The following is a 22687-nucleotide window of genomic DNA, read 5'->3' as shown; positions in this document are numbered from 1 at the left end:
TGATCGTGAGGATCCCCGTTATCATAATTCTGTTTACATGGAGGGGAATATAAGTACCAATTAATAAAGAACTCCGTATGTTGGGGCGTGGCCTAACGGGAAGGGCGACAAGACGTGCTTTGAGAGAGCTCCTACAGAGGGTCTCTTAAAGCAGCATATTCCCCCACCTCTGCACCCCATATCAGCCCCCTAAAGTGTGCTCACCGTGCCTGCTGCCGGAGGGTAAGTGCTGCGGAGCCGGGGTGCACTTTTGAGTGCGCCTGCGGGTTGCGGCCTACCCGCCGAACTAAAGCCGGGGCCTCGATTTGGGCGCTCGTCCGCCGCGATCACCCGGCGGGCTGGAGCTGCCCCACCAAGCTGCTGCTGAGTGCTGCTGAGTGCCCCCTCTGAGCGGAGGACTCCCGCTGACGGTACCGCCCGCCGCGCTATCCGGGGAGAGCCTGCAGGGCCTCCGTACGCGCTGCGGCCTACACCCCACTGGAGCCGGGGACTAAATTTGAGAGCCCCCCCGCCGGCCGAGCTCCGCGACGGAGATAAGGTACAGCGCAGCAGCTATAAGAAGGGGAACTGCAGCCCGACCTGCCTGTCTGGCAGGGGGTGACTGCCCCACACAAAACAGCACCTCTCCACCCCCAGGATAAGGGGTGTGACAGGTGAGGGACACTGCTGGCTGTGAGCTCCCCACAGGGACAGCAGCCATTTTGGGAGCACCATATATTGAAGTGGGTGCCTTTCTCCCCCCTCTGGGGAAACTCTAGGGGCTGTGTGAGGCCAGCCCCTGTATGTACCAACCCTGCTGTGGTGAAACTCCCACTTGCCTAACCACAATGCCCAAACATCCTATGCACTAACAGGCTCCTCCACACCCTGCGGTCTGAGAGCTTATACTGATCACATGAGCCGGGATGAAATGACGCCACAGTAAATGACAGTGTTTGTATAATATTTCAGTTAGACCCCTCACGACTATAGCATACCATATCCCAGTGTCACTTACAACATTTCACATTTGCCGCTATGCCTTCACGGAGAAGCAAAGTACCCAAAATTGTGTCGCAGGTGCCTTTCTTCAAACCATCACCTAAACCCTCTGCCACTATAAGCACGCAGCCTCCAACCTCAAATTCGACCCCTCCCCAAACGCCAAGCGGGATCACCCCAGCTACGCCCTCCCAGGCGGGACCCTCAACTCGCACGGAAGTAGCGGACGATGAGGCGCTGACAGTAGGCACGCTAAAAATGTTGCTGACACAAGTTAAAGATGAAGTCACGGCAGAAATCCGTACTTCGCTCCAGTCGTGTCAGCGCTCCATAGATGAACTGGGGGAGCGCACAGATGACCTAGAATCTAAAATGGGAGAAGTGGTTGGCTCTCATAATATGTTGGTTGAGTCACATGCCGCACTTGAGGGTGAGGTTGCAGCCATGAGGGACAAACTGGCGGACATGGAGGATCGGTCACGCAGAAATAACCTTAAAATGAGGGGCATCCCTGACAACATCTCTAACAGTAGCCTTCATGACTTTGTGATAACCATCTTTAAAAAACTTTTGCCCTCGGCCTCACCCGCTGATCTGCTCCTGGACCGGATACATAGAATCCCGAAGTCGAGGAACGCACCTGATGGGGCTCCCAGGGATGTCCTAATGAGGGTACACTTCTTCCACATTAAAGAAGCGCTACTGAAGGCTGCTAGACCCACTTCTGACACAGCGGAGGCACTGGAATCATACCAGCTGTTCGGGGACCTGTCTCAGGCGACTCTCGCCAAACGGCGATCTCTGCAACCTATTACCACAGCTCTCAGGAAGGCAAATATACTCTACCGCTGGGGTTTCCCGACTCGCCTTCTGATCATGCGTGAGGGGTCGACTATCTCCATTTCTTCGGTTGATGAAGGTATGAAACTTCTGCACAAATGGAACTTATCGGGTTCCAACCCGGACGCTCCTCCTGACCGACGACTTCAGCGGGACTGGTCGGAGGCGGAGTAGCGACACAACAACACGGAGACTCATACCTCCCCCAAACTCTCTGGACTGTCATCCATGCTATACAGTATGCGTTCTATCTCCCATATACACTACATGGTTATATCTGTTTTATCTTTTTTGTATGGGTATGGTACTTGATAAGTAAGGAGTAGCCCTAAAATACAGTTAAGTTATGTTTAGATAAGAGTTGTGTATTTAGGAAGTTATATTTTGATTTCCACTGCTTGGGTGTCTGACTCGCGGGCTCCCTGCTCATGGGTGCCTCGGTGCGATGTCACTAATGGGTAGGACCTGATGTGCCCTGCAGAAGGACCACTGGTACTCAAATATGGGCTCCCCTAATTAACGCGCCAAGTGACAACTGCTCCAGGGGGCGCTCTGGGATATACCCGGGAGTCTAAGCTTCTAAGACAGAGTCAACAGAAACCAGCAGAGGTACTTATCTAGTTTTACCCTTCTTATATCTGGGTGAGAGCCCCATGAGATGTAATGCTGAGTATATCTCTAATTTGTTCTGCTTTAGTATTTGAAATGGTGTTATGTTTAGATACCATATTGGTTTCATTTATTCTGTGATCAATGTAATTATTCTTTTGTTACCTAGGAGACCGCGGGGTGGTAGCCACTACCCCCCTGTAGATATGGGTGAGGCGTATCTATTTTGGCGCCTTACTACGACTCTTAGAGTCGCTGTCCTTTTGTTCCCCCTCCTCTACCTAGGCCTTTCATTGTCCTGTTTTTCCTTCCCTCTTGGTACCCCTCGACTCAACATATATATGCCCAATGTGATTGATATACTGACCCAAGGAAAAAATCAGCACTTTATGTCCCTGAATAATGGTTAATATTCTCTCATTGAATGTGAAAGGATTGAATTCCCCCCAGAAACGTAAAGTGGCTTTGGCCTCCTTCCACAAACTGAAAGCCCAAATAGTAGCCGTCCAAGAAACACACTTCAAAAGATCAGCCCCTCCCAAGTTTTTCGATAATAGATATCCCCAGTGCTACACTGCTAATGGCCCCCTTAAAAAGGCAGGAGTGGCTATATTGGTTTCTGCTAACTGCTCCTTCTCAGTCACCTCCCAACACTGTGACCCAGAGGGGAGATACATTATACTAGTGGGCACGCTCGAAAACACAGATGTCACCCTGGTCTCCTGCTATGCCCCTAACACAAGGCAAATTCCCTTCTGTAGAAAATTATGCGCATTAGTTCAAAAACACGCAAAGGGAGCCCTTTTCCTGCTCGGAGACTTCAATACAGTCCTCGACCCTACTGTCGATAGATCCCGCCCTGGTGGGCATGTAGGCCCCCATCCAGTAGACCATCCTACCGGGTTACGTCAGATCCTGGGCGAATATGACCTGCACGATGCTTGGCGAGCCAAGCATCCTGCGGTTAGGGACTATACTTTTTTTTCCCACCCACATCAGTCATACTCACGGATTGATTTGGCATTAACTGACAAATGGACGCTAGCTTCCCTGCGTAAAGTCGATATACTGCCTATGACTTGGTCCGACCACTCCCCCTTATTAATTACATGGGACCAGGGCTCTTATAGAGTTACTCCGGGCCCCTGGAGACTGGGCAACCATGCACTGTCCCATTTGGAATCTCGTCAGGCTATTCAAGATTCCCTCTCCCTGTACACCTCTACTAACAAACCAGAGGACACTAGTGTGTTTAATCATTGGTGCTCTCTCAAGGCAGTTGTCCGTGGCTCCGCGATACAAACAGCAGCTAGACTAAAGAAGGCCCGCGCTAGGGAGCTTGTATCTGCCGAAACTGAGCTGTCCAGACTAGAATCTGTCCATAAGGCGGACCCCCTTAACAAATCTATATACAAGAGTCTCCTACTGGCGAGAGATAAGGTGAATACCTTCTCCCTTCAGGAAGTTCAGCGGAATATAGCTAGACTTAATCAGCATTTTTACTCCTTTGGGAACAAAGCGGGCAGACTTTTAGCTAGGAAATTGAGAGGACACAAAGCTAAGGCGAGAATTAATCTTATACATAACTCCCGGGGAAATAGGGTTGTAGACCCCTTCCACATAGCAAACACCTTCGCGGAATACTATTCCCAGCTCTATAACCTAAACTTGGACCCCAATACCCCTCAGCCTGCTACAGCTGACATCGAGGCTTTTTTGAGCAACATTGATCTCCCAGAAATTGACTCCGAGACCTGTCTGTCCCTGTGCTCCCCCTGGTCCTTGTCCGAAGTAGAGGCGGCCATTGATGCTTTGCCACGCGATAAAGCCCCTGGTCCCGATGGCTACCCTTCTAATTTTTATAAATGCTTCAAGACAGAATTGGCCCCTATATTGCTAGGAGTTTTTAACGGAGCTTCAGATTCCAAAAGCTTCCCGAAAGAAATGCTGGAAGCCAGGATAGTGGCGATTCCAAAACCAGGCAAACCTCCCACATCAGTACAGAATTTTCGCCCCATAGCTTTACTGAACACGGATCTAAAACTTTATGCGAAAATGATTGCTAACAGGTTATCCCCTCTGCTACCTTTTCTGGTGGCGGCTGACCAGGTGGGATTTGTCCCGGGCAGACAGGCCCCGGATAATACGCGTAGAGTGTTTAATGTTCTAGAAAGCTGCGATCTGAGTCAAGAACCCCTATTGTTGCTCTCTTTAGACGCCGAAAAGGCTTTTGACAGGCTACACTGGGGATACCTCAGATCCGTAATGTTAAAGTTTGGTTTTAGAGGCAGGTTCCTAGATTCTATTTTTGCTTTATACTCGTACCCATCCGCGAAGGTGTTTGTAAATGGCTGCCTCTCCTCTAGCTTTAAGATTACTAACGGCACTAGACAGGGCTGCCCCTTGTCACCACTTATCTTTGCGTTGGCCATAGAACCTTTAGCCGAAAGGATTAGATCAGCTGGTGAGATTTTCGGCCCTGCTATTGGAGGGAAATCACACAAAATATGCCTATTTGCCGACGACATACTCCTATGCCTACTACACCCAGAAAAATCTCTCGATGCACTACATTTGGCTTTAACAGAATACTCTAATATCTCCTTCTATAAATTGAACACAACCAAGACTGAAGCCCTCCCCCTAAACGTTCCTCCGGAGACTGTTGCGCTACTGAAAGACAGATACCGATACGCATGGCAGACGAGGTCTATTAAATACCTGGGGGTGCATGTGACCAGGGACAGCGATGTATTTGAGTGTAACTTTATACCACTACTTAACGCCTTTGAAAAGCTCATTACAGAATGGTCTCTCCATGAGATCTCCTGGATGGGCCGGATCACGGCCTCTAAAATGGTCTTATTGCCCAAGCTCATGTATGTTTTCCGAGCTATCCCTAGGAACCCCCCCAAAGTTATTATATCTAAATTTAACACCTTATTTTCTAAATACATCTGGAAGGGAACTAGACCCCGTATTTCAAGGAAAATCCTTACCTTACCCAAACGCTCTGGGGGTGTGGCCTACCCAGATATTGAGGCCTATCAAATGGCTTCTATACTTAGTCAGGCCAGGGATTGGTTCGCACCCCATTCACCTAAACCGTGGGTAATTATGGAACGCTCCTTTCTACCTAAATTTCATCTTGCAGATCTCTTCTGGATACCCTCACATGCATCCCCAACTTGGTCAGGGCCGGGAGCAGCTATTAGAGCCACAATTTCTGCATGGCACAGAGCTATCAAAGACGATGAGGAGATATCCCTACCAGGCCCGGACTTAACGCTTAAATCCATAGCCAGTTTGATCCCTAATTTACAGTTAGACAGCTGGGCTACAGCTGGCCTGCCCTCCCTGAAACAGTTATTCCCCGAAGGTATCCTCTTACAATTCTCCACTCTTCAGGCGCAGCATAATGTCCCTAAGCAAGATTTCTACAAATTCCTTCAAATACGCCACTGGTTATCTAATGCATTTCAATCTTCATCTGGGGTTCCAGCCTTCCCTAGAATTCTATTCTCTAGACTGACTTCCCCGTCACATAAAGGAGGAATCTCCAGATGGTACGAATATCAAACTACTAAATCAAAGAAAGGGAAGCTACCAGCACATATTAAATGGGAATCAGACCTCTCTATTACTTTAACTGAAGAGGAATGGGACTATCTCCTACTCCGGGTTTAAAATGTCCAAATGTTTACAACACTCGGAAATGTTCTACAAGCTGTGCCAGAGGGCATACTTCACACCTCAGCGGCTACATGGCATTTGGCCCTCTGTATCCAACTTATGTTGGAGGAATTGTGGAGGCATCGGCACCATTCACCATATTTTTTGGGAATGTCCGATAATACGCACGCTTTGGTCTGAAGTGTTTCTCCTCATAGCTGAGGTTTTGGGAATCCACATCCTGCCCAGCCCGATCGTTGCATTGCTACACCATAACACACATCTCGTGGTGGGAGATCAATATATACTTGGTCACATCCTGATAGCCACCAAAGCTGCTATAGGCCAACACTGGAAATCACCTGTCATCCCATCAATTAGACACATAGCAAACAAAATAAACAAACATTTCTTGCTTGAGACAGCCAACGTTAAATACTCACCCTCTGCTACTTCAATCCATATGAAATGGTTTAAGTGGAGCGAATACAGAGAAAAACAGGGCCAAACTGTATTATATAGTGAGCCCTTAGACTTGGCAGCTCTCTCCTCTCCACCGCATACCACTGATGAGTGATCTCGATCCCCTTCTCATATTTCCTATTGTATTGTATAATATGTTGAGGCCCCCCACCCCCATCCCTTTCCCCACCTTTTCCCTCCTTCTATTCCTAACCCCCCCCCCCCCCACCTTGTTAAATGTGTCTTGTCAACTGGAATAAGATATGGCGAATCATATTACAGATTATGTATTGATTTTAAATGATCTGTCTTCATATTGTTCTTCATTGTTCAAAGTATTTCTGTTCAATGCACAATTGTTACCCTCCTGTAAATTGCTCCTCTCTTTGCAAGACTTAATAAAAATCTATTTTGAAAAAAAAAAGAACTCCGTATGTTGCAGTTCCCATATTTACAAATATTAACTGATAATCAGATTTGTACATATATATATATATATATATATATATATATTTCATATGTTTAACAATTACAAGAATACCTTATATTTGCCCCTACTGACACAAACAAATCCATTAGTTCAAATGTTTAGTCACAATTTTGAACTAATGGATTTGTTTGTGTCAGTAGGGGCAAATATAAGGTATTGTTGTAATTGTTAAACATATGAAAATATATATATATATATATATATATATATATATATATATATATATATATATATATATATATATATATATATATATATATATATATATATGATTATCAGTTAATATTTGTAAATATGGGAACTGCAACATGAGTTCTTTATTAATTGGTACTTATATTCCCCTCCATGTAAACAGAATTATGATAACGGGGATCCTCACGATCCTTATATTTGTAAACCCATTATTTTAGGTGACTATTTGAGAGGTGACATCCCAATCCGGATCACTATTTTTCTATTGGGACCTTGAAAGTTTATCCGTAGTAATACGGTAGGTGTAGAATATCCCATTACCTTTCTTTCTATTTTTGACCCCCCACCCCTAAAATATATCTAGTTGCTAATACGGTGATAACACTTTTTAGACCCTGTGAGCCCTGTTTCTGAGGATCGTTTTTCCTACGGGAATCTTTACTACACTAGGCCGGTGTGGCCTTTCCCAATCCTTCCACCATATTGGTATGTGAAACACTTCTTTTTCATATATTGATTGAAATTTGATGAAATTTTCGGTGTCTATCCGATTTACCATTTAATAATAAAAAAATAAAAATATTTTTAGGTATGGTGAACCCTATACCCTAGGATTACACCCTAAACCGTTCAATATACAAAGCTAGACGGGCTCTCCCCGTTAAAGTCATCACCCTAGCGGTATGTAATTTAATATCTATTGTGCTTAATATTCAAAAATACCAATGTATTTTGATCATAATTAAATATTTATTTCATGTATTCAGACTCCTAGAGTCCAGTTGTCTAGGATCTGACCCCTACTGGTGTTATCCAGCACACCGAGCTAAATCGGCTTCCCCTTGAATCATCTTTTTAGGGGTATGTAAATTTCATTCAAAAACTTTATAGAAAATTACCATTGTTTTTTGGCCATAATTAAGCAATTAATTAATGCTTTCAGGCCCTGTGAGCTCTACTTTCAAGGACTCCATCCCCACAGAAAAAGCCCTTAAAATACATCTTATTACTAAGCCAGCTTGGCTTTCACCCATTTTACACTCTACTGGTATGTAGTCTGGCCAAGTGCCAGCCTTTATATCTTCTTTGCTTGCTCTTCTACTTACGTTTTTGTTTCATGATTGTAATCATTGAATTTTAAAATACATTTTAGATTTTACCATTATCCTGTATGAATTCTAATCGCTGAATAGACCTTACATTTAAAACATTCTGGTATGTATATAAGTACAAATGATTATACCTGTTGTATGGCTATTGATGCAATGTACTGTAACACTGATAGTACGCCCCCTGTTTTCTTTCTGTACCACTTTTAGTCTTACCCCTGAAGAAGTCGTTCTGACGAAACGCGTTGTGTTTCAATAAAGAACTTTTACCTTGAACGGATTCCACGTTTCAGTCGGGAAAGGGACAATGAATTGTTGATATAAATATGATTAGTGTCTTACCCAGTAAGAAATTTGTACAAAAGTGACTAGGTGGTCTTAAACTTAGCGCTCTCCGAATATATATATATATATATATATATATATATATATATATATATATATATATATATATATATATATATATATATATATATATATATATATATATATGCGCCTGTTATAGTTCATTTATTATATCGAAAGACACGCGACCCTTGAACCGGAAGTGCTCCCTCCATATGACTATTTAGATCACTGAAACCTTTATATTTGTTTAAAGCATTCTGTCGCTTTAGTGAGTACGGTACGCACTTAAAGTTTGGAAACTACTACCATTCATGATCATCTATTATTATCACATTTGGTGATTCCTTAAATGAAGAAGATATAAAGATACCTTTATGTTCATGTTTGCACTTACCCCAGTGTGAGTCCTGGACGAAGCTTGGGGTCTCTTTTGTAACACTATTGAGTTTTTTAGAATTATTTGGTATTTATACACATTTTTCTATTTATCATTTTCCAACATCATGAGAAAATTCACTGAATTCGGAGGCTAACAAAGTTCAGCGCCAACAGATTCAACTTTTGTTTAGGAATATCATCAAGTGAGGATTGCATAGTGGTCCCCTACTTGGATCTGTGGCTGCAGGGACTGGCTGCGCCTTGGGACATTTCTACACTTTGTTTGTATTGTTTAGCTTAGTGTGAACCGCCTATCAAATTATAGCCCAATTGTACATACAATAAATTATCTGAGTTTAGGTGATGACACATGGGATCCAGGATAAGTTCCAAGACCCATGCATTAATTACACAAAAATAGGTCTCCAGCGTCTGTTATCCCAGATTATGCTTTGCATGTCTGAAGCACACAAAGCATTTTCCCAGATAACTGTGGTTTATCAGGGGTGATAATGTGTTTGTGCATTGAAACATCAAAAAAGGTGTTTCACTCATGCTCAAAAAGTTTTGGATTTCAGATCCTGTACTGTAAGATTTGAGAGTCTCAATTGTAGAGATAAATATACCAGAATCCTAAGTGGTACATTTACTAAAAACTTCTAAAAAAAGAAAAGAGGTGATGTTGTCCATAGAAACCAACTCGATTATGTCCATTATTTCTCTGATAGACAGGATCGGATTGGTTTCTATGAGCAACATTATCTTTTCATTTTTAGAAGCTTTAGTAAATTTACCCCTAAAGAGTCATTTTTACTTTTTTTTTTTTTTTTTAAAGTTAACATAAGAATAAAAAAACAAATGACACTAAATAAATAAATAAATAGTACACCTGAGCAGTCCAAACAGAAGGTCTGTGGATTCCACAAGAGCGGTTTCAGTTACCCATTGGAAGCCAAAAATCTCTACAATATCAGTCTCATAATCAGTTGGAGAAGGATCAAGTTTCAGCAAGAGCCTACATGGAAAAAAAATGTAGGTAAATCATTAAAAAAAGGGGAAAAACGTAACATATAAAATGTAAATCCAGGACTGTACATACCCCCTTCTCATATACTGGCTGCTCTTCAATGCAAATTCAGGGTCCATTACAACTGTAAAGCTGTGGACACATGGGGCCTTATTCTAGTTTACTCTTAAGAGGCAAATTCCTTCTCAAATGGACAAAACCATGTGCACTGCAGGGGGGCAGATATAACATGTGCAGATACAATTAGATTGGGTGTGGTATGGGACTCAGACAGTCGGGATCCCGACAGTCATTATCCCGACTGGCCAGAGTCAGACAGCATGGCGAGTGCAAAAAAGCCCCTTGTGGGCTCGCTGCGCTCGCCACGCTGCGCTCGCCACGCTGCGGGCACGGTGGCTCACTACGCGAGCCACCTATTCTATTCTCCCTCTATGGGGGTCGTGGACCCCCACGAGGGAAAATAGCGGGTGGCCGTCGGGCACCCGGCTGTCAGCGTTTTGACAGTCGGGATCCCGACGTCGGGTAAATGATTGTCAGGATCCCGACTGTCGGGAACCCGCCCGGCACCCATTAGATTTGGGTGGGGTTTTTCTTCAAAGTGAGATCTATATTGCAGTGTAGAAATAAAGCAGTCAGCTATCCCTGCACCGAAACAAAATATCTCACCCAAATCTAATTCTATCTGCACCGGTTACATCTGCCCCCCTGCAGTGCACATGGTTTTGTCCATCTGAGAAGGAATTTGCAGTGAAGAGTGAACTAGAATAAGGCCCTTGGTGCGATTATGGCTATCAATTTTGACCAAGTAGTCAAAATTGAATAGAACATTAGTTTGAATCTCACAAATATCATGTGTGTGACATCCAATCCGATCCGTTGCGCATCGGAGCCGAAGATCATGGAAGTGCATGCTGCATGTAAATCACCGGGTCGGACTCCCTCCTGGGCGGCTGAAGGAGGATGGATGAAACTTCTCAGAGTGAATGCCAGTACTTTGTCCCTCTATGGGTGTCCCACAGAGGGAGAATAAAATAGTGTGCCGAGCGTAGCGAGCCCGCGCGGGGGGGGATCCATGGCCCCTCCTTGTCGGCATTGCGGCGGTCGGGATTCCGGCGTCAGTATTTCGATCGTCGGGATTTCATACTGATCCGGTGTCCACACCTTATGTCCCATTATTAGACAAGCAAGGCTTAGGTAACTGTCTGCGAGAGGTAAGTGGTGTTCGATTCCCAGTGAGTATACCCCTAGTTTTAGAGTGCCAATCATTTTCAAGGCAAAGCCAGCTTGGTTTTTCCTTGAAAATAATGGCCACTTTAAAAATACAAGACTCTTCACCAGAATTCCTGTTCAGTCTGAATCTTACCAGCTATTACATAAGCCCCAAAGCACCTTTTGGTGCTTTTCCGGCACCTATTTAAACCCAGACACAACAGCTGTGCGTGCGGGGGGGAGGGATACTTAGATGTAATAAAATGAGTGTTTAGAGGCCATCAGAGGGTTACGATACAGCATTGAGGGAATGGGGGGGGGGGGGGGGGGGGGAATGCTGCTGTGTGTGGCGAGCTGAAAGGACGGGAGAGGAGTGGTGGGAGAGGAGTGGTGTCAGAAGTCATTCTGTGGGTGGAAATGAGCGGCACTGCCAGGGAAGATGAACATCGGGGAGACCAGCACAGCTGGAGAAGTTGTGACGCCCTGGGGACAACGTTGCAGGCAGAAGGTAGCCGGGGATGTCTCGCTGCGGGGGTAATACCACAATAATCCGGCAAAACGGAACAAAGGGTGCACAATTATCAGGGGTGTACCTGTACACCCCTGATAATCATGTATATAAAATTCTGTTGTGCCTGTGAACATCGAATACACCTCCACCGTAAGTAGTACAGTAGAAACAGTGTTACTTCCAAACATGTAAAAAGCTCAAGGAGAGCGTGACAAAAGATACCGGACATGCACAAGATCAACATCTGAGCACCTGGACCCCCAATTAGTGTACAGCATTGCGCCACATGCCTAACTCCACTACCACTGAGCTTGCCTCATTTGACTTTTTTCAAAGTCCACATGGATGGTAAAGTAGGAAAAAAAAAGTGTAAAAAAACCCCACCAAAACCACTCAGGTTGAACTTTTAATGTGCCGAACATCGCCATGTCAATATCTGATTGTATCAACATTTTGACCTATACAGTGTCAACCTAGCATCGGGATCCCAAAAGATGTAACATGATGTTACATCAGATGTAAGATGTTACATTACAGGCGCTAGAATTAGACGGTTTTCTCAACCACAGCTGTATAAATAGGGCTAGTCACTCCCAAAGAATACAAATGAACAGCGCTACTTTGAGGAATTATTTAAAAAGGTCACCAAACGTGGATTAGCAAACGAAATAAATATTAACTAACAAAAAACATTTAAAATATAAATATATTGCTTCGTATACCCAGTTGGGAAGAGCACTGTATTGAGGGTTATGGCACCCTGCTCCTGATTAGGGGGTTCTGTTCCTATGATGGACCTTGCTGCTATAGTACCATGGTACATGGTGGTGGGGATAAATCATTCGATGGTCGCCGACCATCGAATAATTTCTCCAGCACTCGCAGTTCAGAGACACCTATCTAGTGACTGTAAACTGCGGGCGCCCTGTGCGAGGACAGGGCGGGCAGCTGACATCCAGTGATGTCAGCTGCCTGCCCCCCCCCCCCTGCCTGCCCCCCCCCCCGTATGTCCGTCACAGCCTCATTAGCATGAGAACACCCAGTGTTCTCATGGGAACGCCATATGCTAATTGGGCTGCCCAGCGCCCCTCCTTGGCGTGTAGGGTACATGCACCCGGCGAACCAAATGTTCGCCATGGGTGAACGCAACCTGCGCAAATCATCGGTCCTCTGTATGATTGCACAGAGGACCAAATGGATCAGAAAAAGGTCCACAATACATGCAGCTTATCCTGACACCACTGACATACATTAAAAGGCAGCAGGGATCTTGAGTTGCTCTCTTTTGCAGATACTGGCAAGTTGTGCAATGAAACTTATTAAAATGTGCTTCACATTTATTCTATATCATATTGGTCCCAAATTAAAAAGGTGCTCATATAGTAGGGCGATTTGACCATGTGTGTTTGACATCCAATCTGATGCACAGTCCTGTGCACTTCGGGACAGAATTCAGACATGCTGCACATAAGATAAATAACAAAAAAAAAAAAAAACCCTAAAAGGGGTGCACACACAGAGTGATTTTTGCTACTGAGCAACTTTGGCTAAGCAACTTGACTAGATGACTTATACATTTTTTACACTGACAATTTTATCCCAGCTTTTTGCACATGAACGCATATCAACCTGGGATTTAGCTCAGAGTGAAAGGGTCTTGAAAGAATATTCCGGGATTTCTTTCCGGAATCGACCCAGGATGCGATCAGTGTGAATGGTCCTGTACCCGGAATCGGGTACATGGGACTTTAAAAAAGCTGCTGATTGGAGCTTTGTGGCGTGGTTTGGCTCCTGCTCCGTTGCTGATCGCAAAACCCTTCAGAGGGTGGTATCTGTGGCTTACTTCCTTCAAACAAGCGATATCGTTCGGTTTTGTGTAAGACTAAATGATACAGAGAGAGTTTCTTTCCGACAGCAATTCGTGTCTTAAACACCTAGTGGGAATACTGAATTCCGCATAAATCTTGTACCAAATGCTACTTTCTTTTATTCTGTACTGTTTACACCGGAATTTCGTTTAATGTTCATGTATTTTTATGACAATAAAGATATTATTTTTATTCTTGGGCTCACAAATGCTGATGTCATCTTTCAGAGCCCTGGAGTCCATTTCTAATGACATACATATGTATTTGCAGGGATTTCCCGGGATCAGTGTGAACAGGGCTGTCCTGGGTCGATCCCAGGTCTTAGTGCAGTGTGAAAGGGTACATTCCCGGGAAGCATCTGGAAACACATTCCCGGGTATGACCCGGCTATGTAAGTGTGAAAGGCCGTATAAGTGATTTTGTCTATTGGCGGTTTTGACTATACTAGAATTAACATACTCTGGTAGCATCGCCCTCAGCAGTAAATACCAGCGATTTTGACTAGACAGCCAGCAATCTTTGCAAACAAAGTTATATAGATGAGAATGTTGCACGTCCGGCAGCCCAATTAGTTAAATATACCTACAGGTCCCTCAAACCTTCACCATACACCACAAAAGCAAAAGATTGGAACAACAACTTAGCAGGCGCTTGGAATCTTGAAAGATACCAGGATTCCTCCCGTGTAGTAGATCATATATATGAAAGAAAATGACATAATAGTGAAGTACGTTTTTAAAGATATATTCCATTTAATGACAGCATAAAAACAAACATATTTTAAAATCTAGTCAAAATATTCTTGCCTGGCAACTCTTTTTTACTAAGCGATATTATAGGGTGATTTGTCTAACCTTGACAGCGATCTTTACTAACCTTCTAAGCAAATTTGACTATGTGGTCAAAATCGCTTAGAAGGATCGCTCCTTGTGTCCACCCCTTAACAACCAGTGCCAACCATTAGATATGCACAGGGTATGTGGAATAATTAGCGCAATAAATTTGAGGAAGTGCGGCCTACTACAACAAAAGAAGGAGGTACACCACCTCCTAAGAATACTGGAAACAAACAAATTTAGTTGTAGCCTGGCGCAACTTCTTCAAAAAGATATTGAAACCACCATATACAATTGACAGGGGTTTATTAGATTAAAACAAGCAAACAAATAAATTGATACAGAATACAAACGAATAATTCTTGTGGACTTCGGACTGGGGTTTAACAATTTTTGAGGATATACATATTGTATCTCACCATCAAACGATGCTGCGGTGGGCTATTACTTCAGGCGAAGTTTCTGCGGCACCACCGCAGAGAGCTTGGTTTTTCAGATGAAGTCCTCAAAACAAGGTGCAGTAAAGTGCAGGTGCAGAAAGTGTGATCCCCATAAAGTGTCCAAGTGTCCAGGTAAAGTGCAAAAAAGGCAGGTAATTGCACTCTGTAGAATCAAATAATGTGTCCTTTCAAAGCAGGGTCAGCAACGCGTTTCGGAGACACGCAGTCTCCTTTTTCAAGCTGGGTATGAACACATCATGATAATACACCATATTTATACCTCCCTTTAAATCTGCCCACCAATGAACATTCCGCGATTTTCGCGGGCCAGGAAGCGCCGTGCGTTCCACACGGCACTTCCGGCTTGCGTTCCACTAAGTTTGATGCGACACAGAGCATCAACAAGTGGATTACGATAGTACTTCCGCAACTCGCGCTTACCGGAAGTGTCGTGCGTTCCACACGGCACTTCCGGTTTGCGTTCCACTCGCTGAATAACCGCTCAGTGTATCGGAGGCAACTTGAAGATCTTATGTCACAATTTTTACACTTATTTCGTATAGTTATTGCGGCGCCTTCATTTACACTGGCCTCTTTTCTTCTCAGCATCAGTGTGGTCTTTTTTGAGATTCACTTCTTATCTCTCGCCTCCGTCCGCCATTTTTCTTAAGGGCAAATTTAAGGGCACATGACAGGAATGCTTTTGTTTCTGAGGTGGCTCTCCTCATATTACCGGTCTGTGCAGTACTTCATTCCTGCATTGTCCATCCCTAATTACCGGGAGAGCCAACCTCATTACTTTATTATTCCTTTTTCGATCATCATCGGTACATGTGAAAAATATAATAAATAAAAACGACATTAGTTATAAAATCTTTTAAAACATTTTAAAAAACAATACTATAAAAAGGATAAAAGAGGATAAAGGATAGAAACACTGATAATAATTGATAATAATCAAACCCGCTGACAAAGGGGGAGGGGTAGTAATCATGAATAAAAATGATTACATTAAGGAAATTGAGAGGCAATTAAATGACACTCAAACCTATAAAAAGCTTAGAAGTGACCCCACCACTTCAATAATAAAAAAACTCCAGGAGCTCACTAAAGTAGCAATGGAAAATGAGCTAATTTCAAAGGAAGAATATGACTTCATTAATATCTCAAATCCCACGACCCCCACAATCTATGTACTACCAAAGATTCACAAACATTTAACAAAACCCCCCGGTAGACCGATTATAACAGGAACAGGATGTATAACATCAAATTTATCGGCCTTAGTAGACTTCTACCTTCAGCCACTGGTTTCAAAGACACAATCCTTCCTGAAAGATACAGGTGATGTCCTACGAAAAATGGAACCCATAGTATGGGATGAAAGTTGTATATTAGTCAGTGCAGACGTCAGCACACTATATACAATCATAGATTGGAAAAACGGAGAAGAGGCCATACGTTTTTTTCTGGGGAAAAGTGAATATTCGAAAGAATTACAAGATTTTATAATAGATTCAATATATTTTATTTTACATAACAATTATTTTTATTTTAACGGAAATTATTATCTCCAAATAAAGGGGACAGCCATGGGTACCAGGTTTGCCCCAAGTTACGCCAACCTGTTCATGGCCTTCTGGGAAACAGGAACAGTGGAGAGCAGGTTGGCGGAGGGGGTAAACCTGGTAGCCTGGTGGCGTTTTATTGATGACATTTTATTTATATGGAGGGGTGACGAAAGTCTTTTAAACGAGTTTTGTGAGATTTTAAATTCCAATGATTTTAACATAAAACTTACTTTTAATATCAGCAAATCTGAATTGGTGTTCTTGGATTTGAAAATATATATTGATCTCGGAACAATTCATACAAAGACCTATAGGAAAGAGACCGACTCAAATTCGTATATTGAAATTAACAGCGAACATCACCAGAGATGGTTAAATAGCATCCCAATAGGTCAATACATGAGGTTAAAAAGGAATTGTACCAAAGTAGAAGTACTAGAACAACAAATAACTGATATAGACCAAAGATTCCTCCAAAAAGGTTATACTCATGATAGGCTCCAGGAATCCAAAGAAAAGGTAAATAAAATGAGCCGAACGGATTTGCTGAAAATTAAACAAAAGGATCCCCAACAAAATAGAAACTCAAAGCACACGGAATGGGCCTTTTTTTCCCAGTATGGGGCCCATCATAAAAAGGTGGAGAACACAGTGAGGAAAAACTGGCGTATTCTTTTAGATGACCCCATTTTGGGTAAAGTGATGCCTCCAAAACCAAATTTCATTTACAGGAGAGCCCCTTCATTGAAAAACATTCTGGTATAAAGTGCATTGGTTGAAAAAGTTGGGGGAAGTGATAGAAACAAAGGTTTCCACCGTTGTGGATCGTGTCTCATGTGCAAAACTACCAACAAAAATGGCTATGAGAAAAAGACCACTTCATTTGAAATCAATGGCAAAAGGCACAAAATCAACCAGTTTATCACATGCCATTCTAGGAATGTAATCTACATGCTCGAGTGTGAGTGTAATATGATTTACGAGATTGGCCGAGCATGTATACAACATAAGAAAAGGATGCATGACTCATCCATTGTCTGATCACTTCACGAAACAACATAACAAATGTGAAGGAGCAATCAAAAGATTCCTAGGAATCCAACAAGTAACCAGCAATTGGAAGACTAGGGATTTGGAGATCAGACTAGCTAAGAATGAGATGAAATGGATTTTTACTTTAGATACTTTGTGCCCAAATGGTCTTAATGCTGATTTTGAATTGAAGTGGTTTTTAGAATAAATTATTATCAATTATTATCAGTGTTTCTATCCTTTATCCTCTTTTATCCTTTTTATAGTATTGTTTTTTAAAATGTTTTAAAAGATTTTATAACTAATGTCGTTTTTATTTATTATATTTTTCACATGTACCGATGATGATCGAAAAAGGAATAATGAAGTAATGAGGTTGGCTCTCCCGGTAATTAGGGATGGACAATGCAGGAATGAAGTACTGCACAGACCGGTAATATGAGGAGAGCCACCTCAGAAACAAAAGCATTCCTGTCATGTGCCCTTAAATTTGCCCTTAAGAAAAATGGCGGACGGAGGCGAGAGATAAGAAGTGAATCTCAAAAAAGACCACACTGATGCTGAGAAGAAAAGAGGCCAGTGTAAATGAAGGCGCCGCAATAACTATACGAAATAAGTGTAAAAATTGTGACATAAGATCTTCAAGTTGCCTCCGATACACTGAGCGGTTATTCAGCGAGTGGAACGCAAACCGGAAGTGCCGTGTGGAACGCACGACACTTCCGGTAAGCGCGAGTTGCGGAAGTACTATCGTAATCCACTTGTTGATGCTCTGTGTCGCATCAAACTTAGTGGAACGCAAGCCGGAAGTGCCGTGTGGAACGCACGGCGCTTCCTGGCCCGCGAAAATCGCGGAATGTTCATTGGTGGGCAGATTTAAAGGGAGGTATAAATATGGTGTATTATCATGATGTGTTCATACCCAGCTTGAAAAAGGAGACTGCGTGTCTCCGAAACGCGTTGCTGACCCTGCTTTGAAAGGACACATTATTTGATTCTACAGAGTGCAATTACCTGCCTTTTTTGCACTTTATCTGGACACTTGGACACTTTATGGGGATCGCACTTTCTGCACCTGCACTTTACTGCAACTGCACCTTGTTTTGAGGACCTCATCTGAAAAACCAAGCTCTCTGCGGTGGTGCCGCAGAAACTTCGCCTGAAGTAATAGCCCACCGCAGCATCGTTTGATGGTGAGATACAATATGTATATCCTCAAAAATTGTTAAACCCCAGTCCGAAGTCCACAAGAATTATTCGTTTGTATTCTGTATCAATTTATTTGTTTGCTTGTTTTAATCTAATAAACCCCTGTCAATTGTATATGGTGGTTTCAATATCTTTTTGAAGAAGTTGCGCCAGGCTACAACTAAATTTGTTTGTTTCCAGTGCCAACCATTGCCATATTGACCTAGTCATTAATAACCAATCATGTCAATATTTTAATCCTCATCCCCTACAGTAAATGGTAAAAATATGTTTGTTGGTTCAGATCCACTCTGATATGTCCCATCATTGTTGAAAGGAAGTCAGTTTTAGATTTCAACTAAAGCATTTTCTCATATCCTCTATGGGCCAAATGCTGCTACAATTTCCAAAATGGTATTTTCTTAATTTTAAAATTACAGATTTGGTCTGGTTTAAGGAGCAGTTTACATGCAGAAGAAATTACACATCAAACCTACAGAAGGAATGAACCATAATTCATCAGATCATTTAGTATTTTTCCAACCCTTTAGTTGTACTTGAGAAATCTCTGCAAGAAAGTGAAGTTGCCCATAGCAATCAGACAACTTTTAGAATTGTATACACTGCTAGATAAATAATAGCCAGGAGCTAATTGGTTAATGTGGGCAACTTTTACACTTTATCTCTCTTGAAGTTTTGAAACATCTCTTTAGGAAGTTGTATTTTTCCAATCTGGACCAACAATGGCTACTTCCTATTTAAGGAGCACTAACAATATAAAAAGGTGCAGTACCCCTTTTCCACTGCAGCGCATAAACACTATGTGGTACTTGTGTATTATCACGGTGCCCATCGCATACCACTAATTAAGGTATGCGATGGACCCGATTTCAGCCTTTTCCCGGGCTGAGAATAGAATTTTAAAATTGGGTCATATCGCATGTCATTACAATGGCATGCGATGCGACACGATTTCCCATTGAGTCCCATGTTAAATGGCACCCCCAGACCCAATTTTTAATTGTATACCCACCCTGATGGCTAATAAATATGTAAAATGCCCCCACATTGTTAACGGCCCCCCACTATCAACACCAACCCGAAGCGTAGCGAGCGCAGCGAGCCCGCGAGGGGCGGCGGTACGCGTCCTCCGACCTTTTCATACCCCCACTATCCACGTCGGTGTGGAATTGATTTTATAAAGTGTGGCGAGCGCAGTGAGCCACCGAGCCCGAAGCGTGGCGAGCGCAGCGAGGGGACGCGCATTACTTCACAGGTATACGCGTCCGCTCGCCACGCTTCGGGCTCGGTGGCTCACCACACTATATAAAATCAACTCCACGCCGACGTTGATAGTGGGGGTATGAAAAGGTCGGAGGACGCGCTAGCCACGCTTCGGGTTGCCGTTCATAGTGGGGTGGCGTTAACAATGGGGGGGGGGGGCATTTCACATACTCATGACCCATGAGGGTGAGTATACAATTCAAAATCGGGTCTGGGGGGGCATTTAACATGGTAATAAGGCATTTAGGTGCCTGTACAATTAGAAATCTGGTTAAATCGCGTTGAATCACATCGCATGCGATGCGATTTTTCACCGTACAATGCCCTGCGATGGAAATCGGGGGCGCCGTGATAATACACAAGTACCCACTATGTTGCTGTTTTTTAGCCTTTGAAAACATTTTAAAGCTGCAGTGTGAAAGCTTCAGGGTGCTTTACCCATTTAAGAAATACCGGCATTTCTTAAATGGGTAAAAAGCAGTGTCCTACCCATTTCAGACCAATTTTTTTTGGCAGTGAGAACTGGTCTGAAATGGTATTTAGAACCCTGGCAGTAGTGAGCACTGAGCTGGTCCCGCTCTGTGCATATCTAATGAGCGGGAGCCAGTGCAGTGAATATTTAATGAGCGGGTCCCCACCCCCTGCATATGAAATGAGCGGGTCTGCTAATTACATATGCAGGGGGCGTGGACCCGCTCATTAAATATTCACTGCACTGTCTCCCGCTCATTAGATATGCACAGAGTGGGACTTCAGTGGCGATTAAGTGTGCCGGAGCCAGACGGCCACTCCACACCCCTTTCCGCCTGCCGGAACCCCCGTAGTGTCACCGCTGCTAGCCAGGTCCACCTGGGGCCTGCCGCCGTACACCCCTCCGTGCCAGACTCCGCCATGTTCCCGGGGAAACCTTACATCAGGTAAACACAGGGTTGCCGAATTGCACAAAATCCTCTTTCATTACGAGTTTGGGGGTGGGGCTTAACAGTTACGTCATTAAGCCCCGTCCCCATTACGGCAAATAGTCAAAATAACTGATCTCCATGGAGGGGTGGGGCTAAAATGACACGATTGTGCCATTTTAGCTCCGCCCCCTCCTCTGAGAACCGCAGATTGCGGCATTTAAATGCCGTGATATGGGGAGGGGGGGGGGGGTTTGGGCTCAGTGGGGGTCCCCTGATTCCGGGAGGGTTGGCAACCCTGGGTAAAGCATTATTGCCAATCAGTGGCTTCGTGCTTTCACACCGCAAACCTGCTGTAATATGTGCAGTGTGAAAGGGACACAGAAGATTCAAGAAAAAAAAAAAAAACTCAAAACTTTAGACACTTGCTGCAGTATATTCGTGCAATTGTTGTTTGTTATCAGCTGTCTGCAAAAAGAAATAGGTGCATGTACCGGGATTATACGGAGAACATTCCTCACCAGGAATCCTTACTAATAATAACAGGACAGCTCCTGAAATGCTACATACACATCTCAATAGTACTAGCAGTTGCTTCATACTTTTGTACATTAGGTCTGGCAGCATTATAAGTGAGCAGGCAGTATATAGCAGAATGAACACCGGGCATGCACAGCTTATTCTTCTCTGCCAAGTGTGTTGCTGGCTCCTAAAGGGGTAGATGCAACAAGCTTCAAAAAGTAATAAAGCGGTGAGAGTTAAAGTAACAGCCAATCAGCTCCGAACTGCAATGTTTGTGACAGTTGGGAGCTGGTTGGCTGTATCACCCCTTGTACGTAGTGGTCACTGACACGTCCCTAATGCTGTGCACTGCAGCTGTCCCACTACCGGTCATACAGGGGGCGGCCACGTCCTGATTACGTGACACATGGTGGAACCCAAACCACATGTTCCCACACTACAGGCGCACGCCGCACCTCTCCATACACCCCGCTATAGCGCAAGTGGCAGCTCCGGGGACCTCTCACCTCTTCAGGGCGCCGGTCATTAAGTAAGAGTCAAAGGAGAAGGTTTTCCCGCCATCTCTGTTGTTTTCTTGGGCACAGGTGAAGCGGGGCGGCCTGCAGTCCACGACGCTACCCAGTTCCAGGCTCTCGGTGAGATACGGGGAGAAGGGCGGGGTCAGGGACCCGGTGAACTCCTCGGTCATGGTGATAACCGGCGCTAGCACCCCCCGGATCCAGTCTCTCCAGGGTTCCCCTTTCCCATCTCTCCGCGCTCTAACCCCGCCCACCACATTGAGACACGGAGGAGGCCGTCACCAATGAGGCGCTCAGTCTTCGACACCAACGTGCCCGTTGATAGGCTGCAGGGGGAGAGCCTACAGTGCGGGAAATGTAAATCGCAGCAGCTCTCCAGCTGTAGAGTAGTACTACTAGTAGTACGGGGCGGGCGCCGGTGGGACAGACAGACACTAAGCACTGCAGGTGTTCCAGGAGTCAGGACACGGAGAGCGGCGTCTGAGACCGGCTTACTCTCCATGGCAGAGAGTGGGGCCGGGGAGCAGGACCTCCTGCAGCCAGGGCTGAGGTAAGCAGATATCTTCTTCATTAAGCTGTCGCAGCACACACGCCCCAACCGACCTCCCTGCATTATTGCGGGTAATCGGCTCTGCTTTGTACACTTCGCAGCCTTATTACCCCTTCCGTGTCACCCGCTCATCAGGCTCACCCGCTGTTGG

The 22687-nt window shown here is 44.2% G+C and overlaps 1 protein-coding gene across 1 annotated transcript in view; it reads right to left on the bottom strand.

Moving 5' to 3' along the window:
- The window catches only part of MMS22L (MMS22 like, DNA repair protein), a 171964-nt gene extending 149671 nt beyond the window's left edge, over positions 1 to 22293 (bottom strand). Inside the window, exons 1-2 of the mRNA XM_083177008.1 lie at positions 21975 to 22293; positions 9971 to 10096 (exon numbers count right to left, since the gene is read on the bottom strand). Coding sequence (XP_083033134.1) covers positions 9971 to 10096; positions 21975 to 22156 — 308 coding nt within the window. The 5' untranslated portion in view covers positions 22157 to 22293. The remainder of the gene's footprint in view (positions 1 to 9970; positions 10097 to 21974) is intronic.
- Between the last annotated feature and the right edge of the window lie 394 nt (positions 22294 to 22687).

Source organism: Crinia signifera, chromosome 3 (genome assembly GCF_055691185.1).
Source record: "Crinia signifera chromosome 3, ASM5569118v1, whole genome shotgun sequence".
NCBI classification, from domain to species: domain Eukaryota; kingdom Metazoa; phylum Chordata; class Amphibia; order Anura; family Myobatrachidae; genus Crinia; species Crinia signifera.
Note: the sequence above shows the minus strand (reverse complement) of the source record. Positions and strands in the feature narration are given on the sequence as shown.